This window comes from Dipteris shenzhenensis, chromosome 15 (assembly GCF_047967505.1).
Source record: "Dipteris shenzhenensis isolate YYH24624 ecotype China chromosome 15, Dip_SZ_1.0, whole genome shotgun sequence".
Classification (NCBI taxonomy): domain Eukaryota; kingdom Viridiplantae; phylum Streptophyta; class Polypodiopsida; order Gleicheniales; family Dipteridaceae; genus Dipteris; species Dipteris shenzhenensis.
This window is the reverse complement of record NC_141610.1, coordinates 33,258,995-33,282,769: the sequence shown is the minus strand read 5'-3', so window position 1 is coordinate 33,282,769 and position 23,775 is coordinate 33,258,995. Positions and strand designations below refer to the sequence as shown.

The 23,775-nt window shown below is 42.9% G+C and overlaps 1 protein-coding gene across 1 annotated transcript in view; it reads left to right on the top strand.

Moving 5' to 3' along the window:
- Positions 1–23,775, top strand: part of LOC147893712 (zinc finger (C3HC4-type RING finger) family protein) — a 64,155-nt gene that overhangs the window by 19,504 nt on the left and 20,876 nt on the right. Inside the window, exons 13-16 of the mRNA XM_087385981.1 lie at positions 10,807–10,856; positions 11,614–11,680; positions 12,866–12,944; positions 13,030–13,112. Coding sequence (XP_087242107.1) covers positions 10,807–10,856; positions 11,614–11,680; positions 12,866–12,944; positions 13,030–13,112 — 279 coding nt within the window. The remainder of the gene's footprint in view (positions 1–10,806; positions 10,857–11,613; positions 11,681–12,865; positions 12,945–13,029; positions 13,113–23,775) is intronic.

The window sequence follows — 23,775 nt, the reverse complement described above, 5'->3', positions numbered from 1 at the left end:
TGCATACACACAACTAGGCTTGGGTATGTGAGCTCCTAGAGCGCTCCCTTGTAAGGCTCAAGTAGCAAGGAGATCTTGCAAAGCATCAGCTTATAGACCTTGAAAGAGCAAATCAAGATCTGCAATATCTGCAATGTGATCATCTAAGGTAGTGCTTATAGAGCAAAACTTGTACATAGAGAAAAGTGAGTGTGGAGCAACACTTGCAAGCAAGCTTGCAAACCTTACAGTCTTCTGAGAAGGAAGTAGCAGTGGTCACCCCAAAGATCCTTCTCCATAGGATCATGTCAACAATGGCAAGTCCTGTTTCCTTCGGCACCAACCTGCAGATAATGAACACAACCGCTAATTATTTGGGGCTAATTGCAATAGCAGCATAAGTAAGAGGCACATGTTCATAAGAGATCTGCATCAACCAAGCTATTCAAGGCCAAAATAGAGGCCACATGACTGGAGATCCGACTTGCAAAAAGAAAATGTAAGACTGTAATTTATGTTGAATCAACATTCTTCAATTAGAAGCAACAGGTGGAGTCGAACATCTTAATCGCGAACAATCTGAGATGAAGAGTCATCACTTGTGCAAACTCCAATGATCCGCAACAGAAGTTCTACAGCTGCAAAGTAAATCATTTAATTTTGGACAAAACAACAAATGGCAACATATTAGGAAATGGATCTTGCAAAAGTCCCTGTGAGGTAGTGCCTCACAACAGCAAATCACAGTAAATCAACGTACAATTTCTACCTGCATGAATTACCCAGCTCCTTACCTTTCACGTACATGCATGTGAAAAAACACACATCCACATGGTCATTTGAATTATGGAGTGCCTTGACTTCTCCGCACATAGACATGCTAAAATACAGACGTTCATTTGACACTTATCATCTATAACAAACGGCTGTTATAGTACATCATGACCCACTTGAGTAAGAAAGATTAGCAATCCTAAATAGCCCTGTGAAGAGGCCAATTATTTTTTGGCAAGAAGCAAATTTCTGTAAATTACGACCAAATACAAAAATCCATGATAAGGTTCTGTAAGAGCCTCATATAAAATCATGCAAATCAGAAATGAGGTGGTTGCATTTTGGGTTGCAGAGAGGCCCAGCAGATCTGGCACAGCATTACACATGTGCTTGACAAGGGCTCACGTAGTCAAGTCCTTAAGTATTTTTTGAGGGAGCAGCTTCAGACATGGCCATATTGATCCAGACAGGATTCCCTCAACTTATCACCCTACCAGATCTTTGTATAGACCTCACTCTCCTATAGACTTGACTGGGAGATTATTGCTAGTCTTACTGCATGGCAGATATGAAGATCCAAATTCACAGAGGCTATAGATAGGATTTAGTCTCCATTATCTTGCAGGACATTATTTACGCCCTCATGGCCATTTGGGATACGACTCAGGGCTCCTAATGCGCTGCAATGGGCAAGAGAGCTTGAGCGGGACCGCGGCTTTTTTCCACATATACCTCTATAGGGCCTTCATCGCATTTCCACTCTCTGGATTGTTGCTGAATGGACTCTAATGCTATGAAGCATCACGGGCATCGGAGATCTATACCAAAGGCGTGTCTCCAAGTGTCGATCGGGGTCACCATGCTAATAAAACCTGCCTCACCACAAGGGCTCTGAAAGTAAGTAGGCGTGACACCACGTTTGCCTGGCATCCCAAAAATGTGGTAATGGTACCCCTCTCTAGCCAGCTGAAACCAATCTCAATCCCTCAGTTGGCATGTCTACATCACTAACCCAAAATTCAATGGATTTGTGCTCGTTAATGCATGCACCTACTCATAGCAATTGTGTTGTATACTCTATAGAAGCAAACCAACTGTTGATACATAGGGGAGTCACAGCTACAGTGTAAGGTACTTGTAGATGAGATTCCAGCAGGTGGGCTCATATGTTATGTGGTAATTGAATATACATTGTAATCTACAAAGTAGTTAGCTAAGGGCTTGAGCAGAACAACTTTGTTGTGTGCTGTTTACTTCAACATTGACAGCTTTCGTATTGCTTTCCTTGGATATCCTCTCACATTGGGAGAAGAATATCCTTGTGCTGGAAGCCCCATTTCAAAAGCATAGGGAAGCATTGTCAATATCTAAAGACTTTGTCAGGAGGTATGTTTAAGCTTAATTATATGGTTTTTAATTTCAATTGTACTTTCAGTTAGGAAATTAATAATAATTTGCATACTTTCTTTTGAATAGTTTGGCCTTGTGAAAATAGACACTCCACTCACATAGTCTATTTTGGCACATGAATTAGTTACGATGAGTCAAAACAATGAATTTCTCTTCAAGAGAATGCCAAGTTGGATGGAATTACCTATGGCATATGGAAATTTAAGCTTAAGAATATTTTTAAAGCCTAGAAATTGTGGGATAGAGATAGGAAAATTATGACGAGAGGAGCCAATAAGCTCTTACTCTCATAAAGTGGGCATTAGGGATAGTATTGTCGTGATGGTTTGATATATTGAAATCCTAGTTAAAGCCTGAAAAACTTAATTCACTGATGACCATGAGGCATGTGAAGTTAAGGACCTATAAGATTATGCTATAAAATGTCCATTTCTTGATTAGGGTGATTATAATTATAATCTTGCTTATATGAGACTCATAGTAGTGGGAGTCTATGGCAAAGTAACCCATGGAACCGCACTAGGTGCAACGGGGGCACTAGAGGATGTTTGTGTGGTTTAGTTAGAGATGCCGAATTGAGCCTATGTTTCACCATGCTAGATGATTGGTGTTGTGGTTGACTTCGTGTAATACTAATGTCGCTAGTATTACTAGTATTGTATTTTGATTATTTTATGCCAAGTGTAATTATGTTGGGATTGATTGCTTTGGTGATTCATTGAATTAATTCTTACAAACGTAATTGACATCTTGAGTACATGTAATGGAATGGACAATGAGGATTGGAAACAGTGCGAGGATACCGATTAAGATGCTGCATGCTGTGTTAGATATGGCAGAGGATCTGATTTTTTATTTGCATTATTATTTTATGACGTGGGAAATATTTTGTGTAGAGTGGCTTGAACACCTTTGGTAATCTAAGACACATGAGCTATCTATATTGATTCATTGTATTTGTCGACAAAGGGGTATTTTTGTCATAATATTTTTGGCTCAAGCTGATTAATTTCACAAATATTCTACTTGGGGAACCGTGAGCCACCCATATAGGGGGGTTCATCGTCTCCATGTTCTTGTATTTGTTTTTTTAATATTTTCAAGTGGTGCTTGTGGCATCTTCTCTAATTTGGTTGCAAATTAGTTGTCTATGCATGTCATGGAGATGCTGGATCAAGAAGTCCTCAATAGCCTATCCAACTTCACAACTTCATAAATTATCACCATGCTCTCATATAGAGAGAATACTCTCATCCTAACTCAACTTCATGGTTAGCAAAATTAAGTAGCCGGAATGATATTAATGGCTAAAAATTATAAACAATACCAGCAACTATATTTATTCCGAAACTTCAACAACATGATAACTCCAATTGTCAACATAACGACATGAACAATCATGATCCTAGTGAAGACAAGACAGAGATTCTCTTCTCTTATTTTGGGATGCTTAGCTATCTTGCTTTCGACTATAGGAAGAGAAAGGCAAACATGGGTAGTGTTATAAGGGCTTTGTGACAGGCTCTATGCAAGTTGTGCTTTAATGATGACTGTCGAAGATATAGTTGAGCCTGAAAATACGATGAAGCTAAAGATAATCCCTATTGGCAGGAAATCATGAAACAGGAGTATGATAGCATCATATAGAATAAGACTTAGTACCTAATAGACTACCACCTGACAAAATTTCCATTGGGAATGAATGGGCTATTGCATTAAAACAAAGATTGATGGATGTATTGAAGAATATGGATCGAGGTTGGTTGCAAACGGCTATGCCTAGAAGAAAGGCATAGATTATGACAAGATCTTTGAGGTTGTAGCCAAGCATAACACAATTAGATTGGTTGTGGTCCTTGCTACTCATTATGGCTAGGCCCTTTATTAGATTGCATTTCAACATAGCGATATGAAAGAGGATGTTTACATGGACCAATCATGAGGATTTTAGGTTGAAAGCAAGGAGAAGAAGGTTGTAAGTGAACAACAGCTTTGTATGGACTGAACCAAGCTCCCATGTTTGGCACTTAAACATTTTCATGAACAAGGATTTAATGACATAATTATCACTAGAAGGCGGCAAAAGATGAGCTAAATAAAGCCTTTGACATTAGCTATATGCATTATTGTTTGGGATACATCAATGGAGAGACAAAGATAAAACATTTTACATCCAAAACAAAGTATGCAAACAAATTTCTCAAAATTTTTGCTAATTGTTGTACCAAACCCATGTGTCAGCCTCTCTATTGACCTCATGGAAACTATCATGGATATCTTCTTCCAACTTGGCCTACCCATGTGGCACCAATATCCTATGTTCACATGGAAACCTCTTAATTGCCCCTATCCTATATGGGTGTCTTGCCCAGGGGCTCAACAACTGGGGCAATGACCCTTCTATTCCAACAGTTGGGGTATGAAAATCAACTTGGTAAAACCAAGGATAAGATGCTCAATACCAACTGAGACCAAATTCAGTAGGATCATCCACTTCAACAGGGGAGCCGGTTGAGACAATTAGATCTTATGTGTACTTGATATGCATTTTCACAAGCTCCAAGTTTACCATGAAAAGCAATAGCATAGGGATGATTGACTAAACGACATGCATCACTAGTAGGATTGGAGTGACAATGTTTCCAAGATCATTTCCAGCATGTCAATACAAAGTCCCTTTTTTGTATTGCAAATCAGGGTGTCACCCTTGGCAATACAAAGTCCCTTCTTTGTAGTGCAATATCAGGGTGTCACCCCTGGCAGTGAGCAAACACCCGAATTGGCACGACGGCACTCTCAGGGGTTGTCTAGTATTGACGACTAGTTAGGAGATCATGACTATGGATCGCTTTCCCAGGTTGCTGAAATATAACATAATCATAGAAACACTAATATGTAAAAATGTATGAGACTATGGAGAGGATGGAAGTTGTGGTGTTGCATGACCCGCGAAGATTAGCAGAGGGGCCAAGCCCAAGGGGGAGCCTAGTGGTGAACTAGGCTATGGTGGCATAAAACTTGTGATAGAGCGTTGGCGACAGTTGGTGTGTGGTTTGTTGTGGTCTCCTAGCTGTAGCACTGTCACCCCTATTGTTTGTGCCTCTAGTCTCATGAACATGGAGGGAAGGTCCCCAAGCTTCATCTGTGTATCAACCCGTTGGCGAGCTTGTTGTCTCTCTCGCTTTGGATATTGGTTTTCGCGTCTCCCTAGTACCCACTGGTCCATGCTGTTTGGCTAAAAAGACTCAATGGTCATGCACTGAGTGGAGTCTGGTTGTACACCCTGATCTTGCCTATGTGTCGTAAGCAGATGCTCTCCATGTCGCATGGCCTCATGAATGAAAGTCGCCAACCCGATCTCACATGATCAGGAGATGCAGATCCCACAGACACTGATATGGGGAGTGATGAGCCTATATGAGTCAGTCAGAGGCAGAGTTCGTGCCCCAGGTGGTCTATCGGATTGGGTTGAGAGTACGATCGGAGGGAAGCAGGGCTGTCCCTTCTGACCGACCCTTTTTGGGCTCTACATTGATGAGATCACTTCTTTCATAGACCACCTAGGAGGCGAAGATCATCATTGGCCGATCTTATGATAGAGATACTGCTATATGCTGATGACATAGTCCTTATCTCATCCTCACACCGGAGGGGCTGTAGAGACATCTGGAGGTCATGAGTTCAGAGATTGAGGAGGCCATGTCCCCCTCCGCCACCACAGCATGAGATCGCCCGACAGACACAGATCCGAGACATTTTCTTAGCTCATATGGGTGCCATTACGGTACAAAGTTTCGGATTCTGAGCTCCAATTCTAGTCTCAACCTACCTTAGATAGCACGTGATATATTTTGTACTTGATTTCGCTTGAGTACTCAGCAAGGGTCTTAGCATGCCCTTTGCTCGAGCCCTTTGTGGCTTGCATGAGCTCTTTTCCCTTTTTGGTGTGTTTTGCAGTTTGTCCCATAGGCCGCAAGGCTTTCCGCGGACGTTAATATATCTTTCTTTCTTTCTCTCACTCTCTCACACACACACCCCCACACACCCACCCACCACAACCTCTTTTCACTAAAGAGGGTGTCAAGGACGTGGTCATGAAGCTTCATAATGGCCGAGCAAAAGATCATGAGGGTTTATGCACCAAGTTTGCTGCATCGGGATTGATATCCTAGCCCCTATCCTAGCAAATCTATTTAATGAAGCAATTTGCCTCAGTTTCCCACGCACAGGGACCCTTAACACCATCACACCTATTCACAAGGTAGGGGATCCCATGAGTCCAGAAAACTACGGGACCATTATGATTGGGCATCTCATGTCCAAGATATATGCCTTAGCACTTGACATGGAGGTTAGCCACTATGCAAAGATGCACAGACTCAGAGCAGAGGGGCATGCAGGTTTTCGACTTGATCATGGGACCATGGACCACATACTTACACTTGGGAGTGACGTAGAGGAGGCCAAGGCATGGAGGCAGAGGGTCTATTGCTTCTTTGTGGATTTCCGCAAAGCCTTTGATATAGTAACACGAGCAGGTCTCATCAAGCGGTTGCAAGAGCTGGGCTAAGGTGAGGAGATAGTCTGGGCTGTTATGGCACTATATGAGTAGGTTTCCAACAGAACCAGGGGTGGATGGAAAAATGAGATCATGAGCACCATTTGAGTCAAACAAGGCTGCCCACTTTTGCCGACCTTGTTTGGCCTCTAGATAGATGAGCTTAAGTCTTTTATGAGGACCCTAGGAGGAGCTGGTAGCTGCTGGTTGCTCTCTTTATGGTTGCATGCTCCAGATTTTATTATATGCTGATGATGTGGTGCTCTTATCTTTGTCCGCCGAGGGGTTCTAGAGACACCTAGATGCACTACTGGCCTTTTGTGAGTCCCATGACTTGAAGGTCAACTTGGGTATAACCAAGGCTATATGATCTTCAACACCTCCAGAACAGCTCCACACAGAGAGCACTTTACTTTTGACGGGTCACGAGTTGAGATTGTCTGATCATACACGTACTTTGGAGTTCTATTTTCTGACCCTATCTTCATGATGAGATCGGTGATGCAGGCCCACCTAAGTAGAGGATACGGCTCCCTTGCCCGACTGGAGAGACAATGCTTCCTTTTGCAGCATTTCCAGGATCCATGGACCAAGGTTCTTCTTTTCGACTCCTTGGTTTGACCTGCAGGCATGTATGGCAGCAGGGTCAGACCTATGCGGTACAGAGTGGACTCGAGTGGAGAGATTACAGGTTCTCTTGTTATCATGGATGATCGGCAGTAAGTCATATGTTCCCCATCGGATCATTCAGGTTGAATTCGTGGCATCTCCATCGCAATTAGATGTGGCATTCCAGACTATCACTTATCTATACCGCGTGCGACTTTGATCACTCGCTCGCTTCACGAGGTTGCACTTCATGCCGTCACCCTACACTACTCACTCCATTTGTCCACCACCTCTTGGGACCATCCCCTGCAATAGCTTGTAGGATGATGAGTGTAAGGGTCTGCATTGTTAACATAGGACCATCCCTGCAATAGCTTGTAGGATGATGAGTGTAAGGGTCTGCGCTGTCAACTCAGATTCAAGACGAAACCTAACCTTCCGAACGAACTAAAGATGATGCATGAGTATCGCCGATTGGTTTGTCGGAAGAAGTAGGCTTTTATCCGCCAGAATGATGAGTTACTAAACGTCTTGTTTAGTAACAACTCCAAAGATTTCTGGCGAAAACTTCTTGAAAGGCGATCCCCTTTACCTCTCACGGATACTCAAGTTTGGCACGCTTATGCATGCAGATTGTATGAGATTCCACACCAGCCTGCTTTACACTCACCACGCCCCACCTCCTGCACTCTCTTCACTAAGGGTGATGTTAAGGACGCTATGATGAAGCTTCATAATGGCCGAATGAAAGATCATGAGGGTTTATGCACTGAATTCATTGCATATTCAGATGGAATTAATATCCTAGCCCTAACCTTAGCGAAGCTCTTTAATGAAGCTGTTTGCCTTGGTTTTCCACACACCTAGACCCTTAACACCATTTCATCTATTCATAGGCAGGGGATCCCATTAACCCGGAGAACTACAGGGGATCCCATGAACGCGGAGAACTACAGGGGATCCCATGAACCCAAAGAACTACAGGGGACATGCCATGTCCAAGATCTATGCATCGCTACTTGATACCAAGGTCAGCCCTTTCGCAGAGATGCAAGGGCTCAAAACAGAGGGGCAAGCCAGGTTCCGACGTAACCACATGACCATGGATCACATACCCACACTCAGATGTATCATCGAGGAGGGCACATAAGCAGAGGATTTGTTGTTGCTTTGTGGATTTTCACGAAGCCTTTGATACGGTACCAAGGGCGAGCCTCATCAGACAATTGTAGGAGTTGGGTTATTTCTAGGAGATCATTTTTGTTGTCATGGCAATTTAAGAGTCTCAAGTAGAGTCCGGACAGAGGCTAAACGGGCAGAGGAGATCATGAGTACTATTGGGGTCAAACAAGGGTGTCCTCTTTCTCCCACTGTGTTTGGCCTCTACACTATGCTCCTGTGCTGGTACTTTGATTTAGATTTTGTTGTACGCAGATGATGTGGTGCTTTTATCCTCCTCTCCAGAGGGCCTTTAAAGACACTTAGATGCATTACAGTCCTCACATGATTTTAAGGTCAACCTTTGTAAAACCAAGGTTATGATGTTCAATACTTCTCTAGCAACCATGCATAGATAGCAGTTCACCTTCGATATATCACTAGTTGAGATTGTTTCGTCTTACACATACCTAGGGGTTCTCTTTTTTTGCCCTATTTTTAAGGTGAGACCGGCAATGCGTGCCCGTCTAAGCAAAGGGTATGCCTCTTTAGCTAGGTTGGAGAGGCAATGCTTCCACTCGTACTTTGAGGACCCCCGAACCAAGGCCCTCTTATTCTACTCCTTGTTTTGACCCGCTGGGATGTATGGAAGCCCTTGTTGGGGCTGGATCTCTCAAATGCAAAGTCGACTCGAGTGTAGTGTCTCTAGGTTATCATGCTATCACGGATGATTCGGAGTAAGCCGCGAGTTCCCACCAAATCATTCAGGCTGAGTTTGGATATCTCCACTACATCTTTTTGCAGCATTCGAGGTCATCACATATATGTATTGTGTAAGGGGGTACTGGGACTGTACTTTAGTAAGTCGCAGACTACCATGGCTAGCATTGTCCTCCTCAATGGCCCTAGCAGCACATGGACCAGAGATGCTGGTTTGCACACACAGGCAGGTGGTTGGAGAGATTGGGGCTCCTCATGGATAGACTTCCCCCATTCCAGTATAGCATTGAGGTGCCATTTCTCCCACTTAGGTATCACGAGGTCAACCAAGTCATGCACGAGGACTTCCTACAGCTACATACATTCCGGATCCGGTTGGAACCGAGCGAGCTTCTGGTGAAGCTCAGCTTCTACAGAGATCATTGCCTACATAATTCTAATGAGGGCTTTATTGATCATCCTGGATACACTCGGATTCACCTGTCCCATTCACTGAGGATATCTATTGAACAGTTCCGGTTTTCTTCGCATCGACTCCGCATTGAGAGTGGACGAGCTGAGGGACTACCTAGGGAGAGGCGCATATGCACTTTGTGTGAGCTACAGGAGATCGACTCAGAGGAGTGTTTCACCTTTAGATGTCCAGTGTACTATGAGATCCGAGGCCCCTTTTACTGTCTCTTCAGAGTTGCTCTCCCACTTCCTTGCTTTTCCAGACCAGAGGTGTTCGGCCGCCTTCATCCATGAGGCAGTCAAACATCAAGAGCGCTTACTTAGGTCACAGAGACGAGAACAAGGCGCACTTGCAAGCTCCTCCCAGAGTACAATCACAGAGTTTTTCCAACTAGACCGCACGCGGTCCTCCAGCATGGACATGACCCAAAGCTAGTGACGTGATATACCCGACAAAGGACGGACGCAAATTACACTTGGAGACATCCCTTCCATATTAGGGTTGGAGCGCGACCGACAGGGGTCACCGTAGCCCTAGCCCGGCACAGAGCCTCTGCCAGGAGCACACCATGCAACGCCTCCAGATAGTCGACATTACTTTATCTCTGATTTAATACTATCATTGTCCCATTGGTCATTGGGTCCTTCTTGATATTGGACCGGATTTTGATGACACATATCACCCCCCCACCCCCCCCCACCCCAAAAAAAAGAAAGAAAAAAAGCTACCTATGTGTGCACATGCATGTGCTTGTGTTTGTATATAGATGTGTGTGCATGCACACTTATGTATATATATGCATGGCACATGCATACATACGTACATATATATCTATGTGTGCATGAACGTGTGTTTTAAGGGGTCGGTACCGCATCTGAAGTGTATTAGAGCAAATTTTTATGTTGAAGCGTATTGCATAGGAGTGTTACTTGGAGTCGGGGAATGAGGTGGTTGCAGTCTTAACAAAGTTGTTGCAACATTATTCTAGACTGGATATATGTTTTATTCTAAGGCGATCTACTCAATTGATTTTGCAAGCTTGTTCAGAATAGTGATGTGTGATGTTTTCAACCTAGATAATGATAATGTTTGCAATGTCAAATCTGAATTTCTAGGTCACTTTAAAATTTTCATGTTTGTGTAGGTGGAGGGCCGTCGGAGATGCAACATTGTCAAGTCTTGGGAGCAGGATGGGTATTAAAATGTCTTTTGTGGATAATACAACATTATCTTTTCAATTAAAGTGCTTATGTTTGAGGCTGGAAAGCTAGGAAAATTATGGAGGTGTGAAGAAGCAGCTCTTGTGCATTCTTTAGGATAGGAATATCTTTGCTTAAATGATAGTCACTCCAATCCTGTTGAAGGGGAAAGACATGCTTGTACCGTTACAAATGCCTTTTCTAAGTGAGTGGTAGAGGTAGGGTTGCATGTGTGCAAGGGATCAAGCATGATCATATTCATGTGCATGGGCGTGCGCACATGCACACACACTTTTTTTAGTGAAAACTTTTGATTGATTATATTACAAGAGTAGCGACCTCAAAACGAGGCAGCCGAAATCACATCAGCTGAAAATCTCAGTGTATGCTAGATATACATCATGATCTATGCAGCGTGTCTGCAAGCAATCAAAGAAAGATTGCTGCAGAGAACGCTTAAAAAAGCCAAACAAGGAAAATATAGGATCACTCACACATGCACACACACATATGCATGCATACACTCGAGTGCGTGCATACATGCATGCACATGCACGCGCGTGCACACACACACACATGCAGTGCACACACTCATGCATGGGTGCATGCACACATGTATGCATATATGAGGCATATATGTACTTATAATGTATGCGCCAACCAAATTTTCTTTATGCAAGTGACATGCATGTGATTAAGAAGTTCTATATTTACTGGCCACCTTATATGTAAGGTGTGCGGAATGGTTTCAGATATCGTGTTGGAGAAGTTACATGGCTTCAGGATGCAGTTCATGAGGATGGACCTTTATTGAGAGAGGTAGAAACTTAATCTTTTTCTTTCAATGATAGTGATAGAACATTATTGCAAGCATTTGTAGCATGTATGCTGATTTCTCCATAATTTAAAGATATATTTTCTTATTTAATTATAGGAGAATGATAAAAAAAATATCTCTGAATATGTAGTCTATAGGTACCTACAGATTGATGTGTAATAAAACTTGTAAACATTGTAAGTTTGTAATGCAACTCTTCAAATTTTATGTGCCACATGATACAATTTGCCACCGTTCATATCGACTGAATTGTGTTAAAAAGTTGGCAAAGTCAGCATGCTTTGTATCTGTGTTTGTTGATTGGATGCATCTTGCGTCCTATGGCAGCCACAGTTAACATCCTCAAAACCAAAGTGATATACTTAGCAATCTTTTGTAATCGTTTAGAGACACAGTACTTCCTATTCTTGAGCATCCAATGTTTGAGGAAATTGGTGGAGATGTTTTCGCTACACTCCATTTTTTAATTCAGTCTGTAAATCTTCCAAATGAATCCTCGCATACCTTTCAGCTTGTTCATAAAAGTTATAGAACTTGGTTCCGCATTTAGGTCCATTTTTAAATTCTTTTTTGTCGCACATTTCCAAATCAAATTCTATGTATTGGCAATGTGGCAAATGTAAGCCCCTATGTCTCACACTGCACATGATCCTTTCCAAAGGAAAGCCTTGCTGCAGCTTTCTGGAACTTGAAGAGCATATAAATGGGTGCCCTGTTATAGGTTTCATCATGCAAAAATTACATTCTCTACAGCATGCATCCTGTTTTGGATGACCTAATTTTAGATTTAAAGTCCATTTGAATCCATTGGGCCACTGGCCTAGCCCTGTGGGTTCCCTCATCAGCTATTTATTAGAGCTCAGTCAGCTGGACAGATAACAACACTTTGATAAATCCCGTGTTTGGTCACATACTTGGACACTGGCTATCTACTTCTGGTTGTTGAAACATGAAGGAATTGGCTGCAACTGTGCTGTCATAGTTTGTAGGGTCTAGAGAATCACCAGCAATATAAGAGTGCAAAACGTCTGAATCTTTGTAAATGTTTTCCTTTTACATTCCATGCTGAAAAGCTTTGTGAATCTATCTTTTACTATTACCATGCTAAAAGTTTCTGTAATCGCATTCTCTCTATTCTTACAGTTACCATGCTTAAAAACTTCCAGTTGCAGGAGTTGGCAAGATCTACAGCAGATCTCACTCGATCCTGGATAACAAGAGCAATAGAAGCATCGCCAACAATAGGTTTGCAACCTCTTGTTGTTTACTTCTTTTGTGAGATTCTCAAGTAGTTTGATCCATGCTCATTTTGTATCTTTGAGATGTCCAGATAGACGTAATGGAATTGCACAAATGCTGAATGAAGCAGATGGAATGTTAGACAGAAGTGATCCAGAACTCTTCAGCTTTTGGGTATGTAACATCATGAATATATATTAATAATCTTTAAATTTTTAGTTTCAAGAGCAAATGAATACATTTTGTAACATCATGTTAGCGCTCTCTCTCTCTCTCTCTCACACACACACACACACACATTTTTTTTTTTTGGTGAGAAGAAATATTTTATTGCTGTAAAATAATTACATTCATAGTTACTTCAAAAGTGGAGTAACTACTACTCAACTGAAAATCTCAGTATAAGCTTTATATACATCATGATCAATCAAATGAGTCTGAAAGCAATCATAGAAAGATTGCTGCAGAGACTATTTGAAAAAAAGGAAAGATGAAAAAGTAGGATCACCAAAAACTCTATGATTTCTGTCCATCCATAGAGTCCACAGTGCCCAGTATCGCACCCAAACAAAAAATAAAATCAAAACCCTGTCTAGCTGGATGAAAACCAAACAACCAGAAGAACGTGCCAAAAGTAATAGTAGGAAATCTCGCTCCAAGCCCCTGCCGGATGAGAGCGAGGAAATCACAAGTGTGTGGACAGTGCCAAAAGATGTGAAGCACAAATTCAGCAGAATGTAGACATCTGTGGCAAGCTGTCGGAGCAAAATACGTCTATGCGAGAGTAACTGCCCAGATGGAAAAATGCCAAGTAGGACTCGCCAAAGGAAAAGCTGTTGTCGAAGAGGGACTTCATAATGCCAAAGGAGACGCAGCCTCTTTCTCCACCACTTTAGTGGCCGATACATATGCCAAACAGAATTTGCTTTGTTAAAAATCCAAGGCGGAAGTAATAACGCTTTATACATAGAAGACACTGTGATATGTGAGAGCTTCAAAGGACGGGCTGAAGAGGAAGAAGAATGTAGGGTCCAATCCTCAAGCCTATTATGAAGTTCCAAACGAGGTACCGGCAAGAACGGTCGAAGCATTTCTGAAATTTGATGCCATAAAGGACGGTAATGAGCTCCCAAACCATATTTGCTAGCAGCCATGGAAAAGGTTAAAAAAGTGCCATCATCCTGAAATACATCCGCCACAGAAGAAATGCCTTTGAAAGATAGAAAATAAGAACGCCTAGGTTCTTGTATAGCCAAAGGAGGGTGGAATACTTTGGACCAATAAATATTCTCAGCCCTCAAGGAATTTCCCGACAAAGAATCTCTGCCATTCCATTCCAAGTGGGATAAAATATGCTTCCAATCAAGAAGCAAAAGAGAGACAAAAGGGTAGCCTCTGATCTTGCCTTGAATAGAGCCAAATAGGAAATCCCACTGTGTAGGCTGCCAATGCCCAAAAGCAGAAGTATCAATATGCAACAAAAGAGAGCGGATCATGAAAGCCCAAGGCTGATCCCCTTGCATAAACTGCAACATCATTTTCCCCCTATGAGTAAGTATATGCATTTGAATATTGAGTATGTTCAGACCCCCGTGCATCTTTGGAGAGCAGAGACGATGCATAGAGAGTAATCTGAGACTTTTCTTGCCATTTTTTGAACACCAGAAAATCTCCATGATAGCAAACATAAAGGAAACCAGATCTGCCTTATTGAACATGATGAGAGGCAGATAGAATTGTATGTATGCTATCAAAATGGATTGCGTTATTCGCAAATGAACATGTAATGGCCAAGTTGCAAGCTTCCAATATTCAAGTTTCGCCCTCAACTTTGTGAGCACCCAATCAGTTTGTTGAGAACGAGTGAGCCCCCAACCTAGAGGATAGCCAAGATGTCGAATCAATTGAGAAGTTGGAACAATTTCCCGAGGCCACAAAAGGCTATGCCAATCCTTAGCATGCAACGACAATAATTTTGATTTCTGAAAATTGACACAAAGACCAGCAGCCAAACCATATGTAGAATCTGGTCTCCTACTAGAGATTATCAGGCGTTGATCTGACACAGATGCCTTGTCTGGGTGGAAGTTGTGGATTTCCCTCAATGTTTGGCCTCTCTTTCGCCAAAAATTGCAGCCTCTCTTGGCAAAGTGGTTTGTTCACCACAGCCTAATGGCAACTCAAATAGATTTTGTATTTTGTGGGACACAGATAAACCAACCCTAGACTCTTATTCGGTTAGAGTGAATAATGTTTCGATGGGCAGTGCCTTTTATAAACTGAAATGGGATCTCTTTGCAGGTGCTTGCTTTGAATGCAAGAAGTTCGGGCATATGACTTCGCAATGCCCTTCATGTAGTCCCTAAATGTCATTGCATGCTGATTTGTCACCGCCTCCGAGCAAGACTTCTACTGCCTCCTCTTTGATGAAGACTAAGGGGGTGAAACAATTTTTTGCTATCCAGGACAAAGGGAAAGCACTGGTTGCTTCGAATGGTGATGCTTCTCCTTTTGTGCCTTCTGCCTCCCATCCTCAGGCGAAGGAAAAAACTTTGAATGATGCTTGGCAAACCTTAAGAAAAGACCTTTGCCCTCTCGGACTTGGAATGATGCTTCCTCTGAGGGCAAAACATGGCTGAAGATTCTGATATTGGTTTGACTTGTTGGGCTGAGGTGACTGCCAATCATACCCTCTTTCCAAAAGAGGAAGTTGCTGCCTTATTGTCTTCTCCTCAGGGTGAGTTTTCTTCTCAAGGCCGAGGGCCGGATATTGAGGTGGAAATGCAGACATAGAAGGCATTTTTGCTGTTGTACATATCTGTCCTATATCTGTAAATATGCTTGATCATCTCAAATATGTCATTGAATTCACATTAGTATATGCTCCTCAATCTTCCGGGAATCGAGCTTTGATTTGGGATGCTATGCACAAATATCCCTAGCGGCATTATGCTTTTATCTGTGGTGATTTCAATAATGCCCCACAACCGGGAGATAATACCTCGGTCCACACTCACATGTTGGCTTTTGAAAAGTAGGCATGGTCTGATTTTTGGCTTTATTTGTGTCTGGTTGATCTCTGGAAGGAATCGCAGCCCATGCTTCCGGGCTATACCTTTCAGCATAATGCTCAATCTTCATATCAGGCACGCTTGGATAAATGGTATCGGGTTGATCCGCAGCATTCTAATGCCTTCACTTGTCAACTTTTGATTGACCATGCTTTCACACATTCTTTTCTTTGGCTGAGGTTCTCTTTGCATGACTTTCCAGATGATAGATTAGCTTGTAGACACCTTTTGTTGATAAATAATGGCTACCTTGACCATGCCGATTTTAAAGCCATGGTTTCTGATGCCATTCAGCCTCTTTCTCATCAGATGCACATTGATCTGGATTATGCATGGTAGGCTTTTGTTGCAAGAATGCAAGCGGTTATTCGGGATTATGGTAAATCCTACATGCAGGCCACATGGGAGACTGTGAAGCATGTCAAATACACTTGCCAGAGTTTGACTGAACTCAGTCATCTTCGGCCTTTGTCTTCGGAAGAAAGCATGCTATTATGTCAAGCTAAATTCTGTCTCCAATCAAATGATCACAGAAAGCTTGCTAAATGGGAGACCCGATCTCGGCAGAGGGCTTTTTTGGATAAAGGTTGCTCTTGCAAGCAATTCTTCAAAAGTTTGCATTACAAAAGACAAGCTGCCAATATTTGTCGGATCCGGATGCCTCATGGTTCTTGGTCCTCATCTCACTCAAAGCTTGCTGCTTTTTGTGTGCATCACTTTTCATATAATTTTGGACATGTGGACATTCTTTCTCCTCAGGTTATGTCTGCCCGCCAGCTTCTTTTGTAGCATGTCCATCCCATTCTCTTTGATGCTCATCCTTTGGAATTGGAAATCCCTTTCATTATAAGAGAATTGTCAGATGCTGTTAAATCCTGTGGCAGATGGAAATCTCCAGGATTGGGATGGTCTCACTATTGAATTTTTTCTTTCCTTCTGGGATATCCTCAAGCCTACTTTGCCCTCTCACATGGTGGAGAAAGAGATTAAAGCAGATTTGGCACTCTAAGCTTCCTTTACGCAAACAGGTTTTTTTATGGCGTGTTCTGCTAGGGGTTGTACCGTCAGGACAACTCTTATCTTGTAGACGTATTGCTCCTGCTCTCTGTCATCGGTGTTTAGCTCCTCGGGAATGTGTATCTCATATCTTTTGGAATTGCTCAGAGACACATAATTTCTTGGGTATTCTTCGTGACAAATTGAGATTGAGATTCTCTCAGGCTGTTTTTGGAAAGCAATTTTGGTTGTTTGGGATCTATCCCAAACGGCTAGATTTTACTTTGTTCTTTACCTGGGTTCGCTATTGGGCACTTTGGACTCTCTGGAAAGCTAGAAATCACAGTGTCTTTGGTGATCCAGTATTTTATACTTTTGTCTTTTTCCGTCGTTCTTTGCAACAATCGCTCTTCTATTGTTTGCAAACTCACTGCATAGATCAGGATGTATATTTGTCCTACATGGACATCTTTGCTTGATGCACTATTTCCGCTTACCAGTTTTTTCATGGCTAGCTTTATTGTAATATAAAGCAATCAAAGATTTCACCAAAAAAGTGTGTGTGTGTGTGTGTGTGTGAGAGAGAGAGAGAGAGAGAGAGAGAGAGAGAGTTGGTGTGATGGTATTGTGTGTGAGCGTGGGTATGAGAGCTTGTCTCCTGTGCATTTATTTTGTTTCAAGGACCTCCGCTTCTATCCGCATGGTGCTCGTGTGACCTCATCACACAAGTCATCACCCCCGAGTAGACCCGTTAGAGTTTCCGTGCAGCCACGTTAGCTATCGTACAGACATCCGTTTTACTTTCCGTACTGCTGTCTCGTCAATCCGTACTGCCTCTGACAGGAATCCGTACAGCCAAGCTGTCTCTGACAGGTTTTCCGTACAGTTTTTGCATGGCCTTCCGTACTACATGCTCTACCAGGCTTCCGTACAGGTTTGCTGGTTTTTGTACAAGCTCCCGTACAGCATTTGCCAGGGTGTCCATACAGCCTCTGTAAAGGGTTTTGTACAGCTCGAAGGGATTCCATACAATCTGTCAGTACAATTGACAGGGTTTACGTACAGCCTGCAGGAAGTTTATACAGTTTGCAGGGAATCCATACGATCTTCTTCTGTTGCTTGCAGGGATTTTCTACAGTGCTTGTTGTCTTTTTCTGTGCATCCTTGAACATGCTCTACCAAGTTCTCTATACAGTCTCTCAGGTTTTTGGGGGGGTTTTGGTGCTTTCCGCTTCTTCACATAAAATGGCAGACTATGCATATGAGAAAACCTTCCAGAAGGAAAGGTCGGGTCAGAACAAAAAACAAAAGCAAGTGATGGATCAGGATGACCCTCTTCATGCTTGGCTTCTCCTCAAGCTGATTCTTCATCTCAAGTGAGAGGCCCGGATATTGAGGTGGAAATGCAATCATAGACAGCTTTTTAGCTGCTGTACATACTTGTCTTATATCTGTAAATGTGCTTGATCATATCAAATGTGTTACTCTCAATGTACACTTTATGTGTGATGGTAGAAAATGGAAATATGTGTGGATGTATCTCAACAAATTACAGCCAGATGTAGTCTCAATACAGGAGCATAACCAATACATGTATGCGGTCAAACTAGATACTTTGCTGGTTATGACATTTTTTATGCCGGGGAACACTTTTTTCAGGGGTGGCATTCTTGGTGAAGCATGATCTTCAGCGGCTTGTGGCCCTCAATGATCATCAAGGCAGATGGATTATCATACAATGCCTCATTCAAGGATAGATTTTTGAATTTGCCTTAGTCTATGCTCCACAATCTTCGCACAAAAGGGCTTTGATTTGGGATGCTATGTAAAATTATCCATGGAGACATTATGCTTTCATCTGTGGTGACTTTAATAATGCTCCACAACAAGGAGATAATACTTCGGGTAACACTCATATGTTAGCCTCTGAAAAGCAGGCATGGTCTCAATTTTTGCTTCAGCTTATAGCTTGGTTGTCGAGGGAATTACAACCCATGGTGCCGGGCTACATCTTTCAGCATAATGCTCAATCTTCTTATTAGGCACGCTTGGATCGATGGTATCGAGTTGATCTGCAGCATCGTGATAATTTTACTTGTAAACTTTGGATTGACCATGCCTTCACACATTCGGATCATGCGCCTCTTTGGTTAAGGATCGCCTCTCCCTACATGCTTTTCTAGATGACAGATTGCCTTGCAAAACACTACTCTTGATAAAATAATAGTTATTTGTAGCATGCTGATTTTAAAGCATTGGTTTGTGATGCTATTCGGCCACTTTCTGATCAGACACAGATAGATCTTGATTTTGCATGGCAGGCGTTTGTTGCTAGAATGTAAGCTGCTATTTGGGATTATGGCAAATCTCATATGAGAGCAATATGGGAGATTGTTGCTCATGCCAAATACACTTGCCAGGATTTGACAGCGGAGCCAAACATTTGCGGCAAACAATCAGAGCAATATGTCTGTGCGCCAAAAGCTGTCCAGATGGAAGAACTCCTAGCAAGACTCCCCACAAGAAAACCTTTGGTCGAAGAGGAATTTTAGAATTCCAAATCCCTCACAGTCTCTTTCGCCACCATTTTGCAGGACAATTCATTTGCCAAAGATGATTGGCCCTCTGTGAAACCCAAGGCAAGGGTAAAAGAACTTTATACAAAGAAGATACAATAATCTGGGACAGCCTCAAAGGACGGCATGTTGACCCTCGCAAATGAAGAGTCCAATCCTGAAGCTGGTCCTCAATCTCTAGTGGCGGTATTGGCTTAAAAAACTGAAGCATATGAGTAATAGTGTGCCATATAGGATGATAATGCATGCCAAGACCATAGTATGCAGCAGCCAAAGGAAAAGAAAGAAGGGTTCCATCACACAAACAATTTAAAAGGAAATCCCTCTTGTACCAAAAACAAGCAAACAAATAAACAAAGATACTTACCCATGCAGAAGGCCAAAAATAGCTAATGAGATAGTATAATGGAGACAACATGTCATTTGGGCCCCAGGGAGCAAGGGAACTAAACATATATAGTGAAAATTTAAAAGATCTGACAAAAAGTAACCCAAAGGCTAAGAGTATGTGCAGGATCGTGAGAAGAGCCTTGTGTAAACCTTGCTAGGATCCTCTGTGTGTGTGTGTGTGTTTGCAGAGGAGGTGGAGGATGTCCTTGCTGCCTACCTTGCCTTCCGTACATATTCCGTGCACCCTGCAGCCCCCCGTACAGTTTCCCATATAGCTCCCGTGCTCCCTGCACATCCCCGTACATACTTTCGCTGCCTTTACATCTGTCCCCTCGCTAGTTCTACAGTCCGTACAAGCTGTACGGACGTCCGTACAGGCCCCGCCTCTTGATTCAGCCTCCAGTCCCTTCTCCGTTCAGTTCTCCCCCATTGATCCTGTGCGATCTGTACACTCCTTGCAGCCATCACCTTTCTCTCCATTTTTTCTTGCTGCTGCTCCTCCCGAAACCTCTTTTGTGTTTTTCGCTTCGTTGTAGCTTGAGTGAAGAGAATGTGGACTACTTTTTGATTAGCCTTCTCTTTCAGTGCTAGCCTTTGTCACGACTGAGTCTGCCATCACCTCTGGAGTGCTAACAGAAACTCAATACACAGACCTTTGTATAAATGGATGCTCAAGTATGTGTGGGTGTCTGGATTTGTACATGTGGGAGCATATGTTTATACTATGGACTACACCCACTGTTGGGCACTAATGATGTCGGTGGGGATGCCATAGTAGCTAGTCCTTGCTATATGTGATGGGGTTTATGGTTTTCAACCTTGTGAGTGACTTTCATGAGACTGAAATTGCACTATTTGTTGTGGTTTTTTATGGATGAGTTTGGGCATGTTCTCGGTTGCATCCTATACATACTCGGGGACCAACATTATAGGGCCGACTGAGCAAGGGATACACCGCACTTACTAGACTCGAGCGGTAGTGTTTTCATTCCCATTTTCAGGATCCTCGGACCAAGACTATTCTATTTGACTCTTTGGCTTGCCCAACGGGTATTATGGCCACCCTTGTTGGGGGCTAGACCTATCAGAGATAGATTGGGAGGGGCTTCAAGTTCTCATGCTTTCATAGAAGATTCACAGTAAGCCTTCAGTCCTGCGTCCCCACTATAGCTCGATGTGACGTTCGAAGTAATCATATATCTCTACCGCATCAGGGAGTATGAATCTTGAACTAGAGGGCGACGCAGGCAATCACAGCTGGCCCTATCCTCATCCATGGCTTTGGAAATTGAGGGTGACCAGAGGTGTGGTATGCATGTACATGTTGGTAAATTGAGAGCCTAGGGATCCACATAGACAGATTACCTCCTTCCAATACAACATTAAGGCCCCCTTTGTCTCGCTCGCATATCACAAGGTGAACGTGGTTATTTGAGAGGATCTTTTACAACTACAGTCATTCAGGACTTGGTTGGCACCCTAGGATCTTCCTATGAAGCTCAACTTTTACAGAGACCATTGCTTGCGGATCTCAGCGGAGGGCTTCATTGATCCACGCGGATACACATGTACCCATCTCTCCCACTCCTTGAGAATTTTGAGCAGACAGTTATATGTTTCATCACACTGACTTCGCATTGAGAGTGGATGAGCGGAGGGCATATCCAAAGAGGGTCGCATCAGCATGTTATGTGACCATCAGGAGATCAAGTCAGAGGAGCATTTCGGTTTCAGATGCCTTGTATACTATGGGATCATAGGTCGTTATCATTGTCTCTTCAAAGACGATTTCATACCTCTATCTAGTTTCGTGTTTTATCAAGATCTAAGATGCCTGGCGGATTTCATTCATGAGGTCGTATGACCACAGGGAACATTTACTGAAGACATATAGGTGAGATTAGAGTGTACAACCAGACTCCACTCAGAGCGTGATCACCGAGTTCTTCAACCAGACAAACACTGACTAGTAGGGCTCGGGGAGATGACAGATCCGAGGACCGAAGCGAAAGACCCGACAAAATCTCCTGTGGTTTGAGATACATATCAGACTAGGGGACCTTCCCTCCATGTTTACCAGATTGGAGACATGGCCAATGAGGAGCATTTCTTTTTCAATGCTATCATCATACATGTTACCATAGTCATAGACAAAGTACACACACCAAGAAAGTTGCAATTACAGAGAGTTGGGGGAGCGGTCAAGGCAACTCAGCCCACAATTATTTAGATGCATCTAGTACTATCTTAGAAGCGGCCGGAATAACATCAGTTTAAGACTGAAAGTCTTTGGTTTAGATTTGAAGTCTTGAATCAGTGCTTGCCCATCATAATAAACCACCCACTCACCTTCCTTGTATGCTTCTTTCACTTTAGCTCGGAGTGAGCTTCTCGGATATCCAAATTCTTGTACCCTTCAGCTTGCATGTATGTCTAAGAATATTTACTCTCGCTACTCTCTCATTGAAACAAATTTGTGCTTGTGTTCCCTTTGAGTAATAAAACTTATGGTATTTTCATCCCATTCAATCTGCGGTATTGCTTTTTTAAGGCATATGATTTTATCCTCCATGTATCCCTCCTCATCTCCAAGGCAGCCATCTTGCAGTCCCCTAATGCGCAAAATCATCTTGTACGTTATTCTGCTTCTTAGTCCTTGACTTTCGTGTAAAGGTTGACTTTGTTAACTTTATTGCTAACATTTGCAGCCATCTCCTACTTGATAGTTCAACACACGTTAAGTAGTGATCATTTTCTTTTATTGTGGATACCAGCTGAGGTGATGGTGGGGATGAAGTACATTCTTGGATAATTTCCTACTACTGCAGATAATAAATGTGCTCTTGCAGGAGAGAGAGATTAACGTGTGCAGGAGGCCTTGCGGGCTTATGAGACAAAGGTGCAAAACATAAAGTAACTCATACAAGCCAATATGGGCTGAAGCAAAGGGCTCACTAAGGCCCTTGCTGAGAGCTAAAAAGCTAAAATGCTAAACTGGTGAACAACATAGCAAAGTAGCAAATAGCAAAATAACAAAATAGTATCAGTTGCTTAGAGCTAATGTTCGGAGAGCACGCGCAGGCTCCACATATCTAGATGCCAAGGTGACTCTCTGATGGGATGTGAGGAGCTCACATATACGTGTCTATCAAGCTCTCTCTCAGGATGGCAGAGGACATGGTCTCCTAGACCTTTGTATCTGATGGGCCACGTCGAGGGTGATGCCTCGTCACTGGCGGTCTCCTCGAGGAGGGCTGAGATAGATCGGACCTCGATCGTGCGTGCTCTGGTCACTCTCTATGACGTGTGTGGAGTGCACGCCTCTCGTCTGGCAGCATCGTGGTGGTGACTGTGGATCCATGATTGTAAGAAAGGGGCAGATTAGAGAAAGGGGGTAGAATTGGTAGGAGGGAGAGAGAGAAAGGGGAAGAAGGTGAGGGAAGGGTAGAGAAAGGGGAAGAGAGAGACAAAGAGAGATTGGGAGAGGGAGTAGGCAGCATGTAGGAAGAAGGAAGGGGAGGAGTAGATAGGATTAGATGTCACATCAAATGGTACCATACAAATCATTAGGGGCTGACTTATATAGTCCCCCGTCATCCATACAGAGCCTTGAACGGGCTCATGCCAATAGAGATGTGCTTGGTACTGTTGTAACAAAATTCAGCAAGTGCCAACCACTTATCCCAAGACTTCTGTGTGTCATGACAGAAATGCCTCAAATACTTCTTCAGCCATTTGTTCACCCTTTCTGACTGTCCATCTGTCTCAGGGTGGTAAGCAATGCTAGGTGTAAGAGAAGTACCC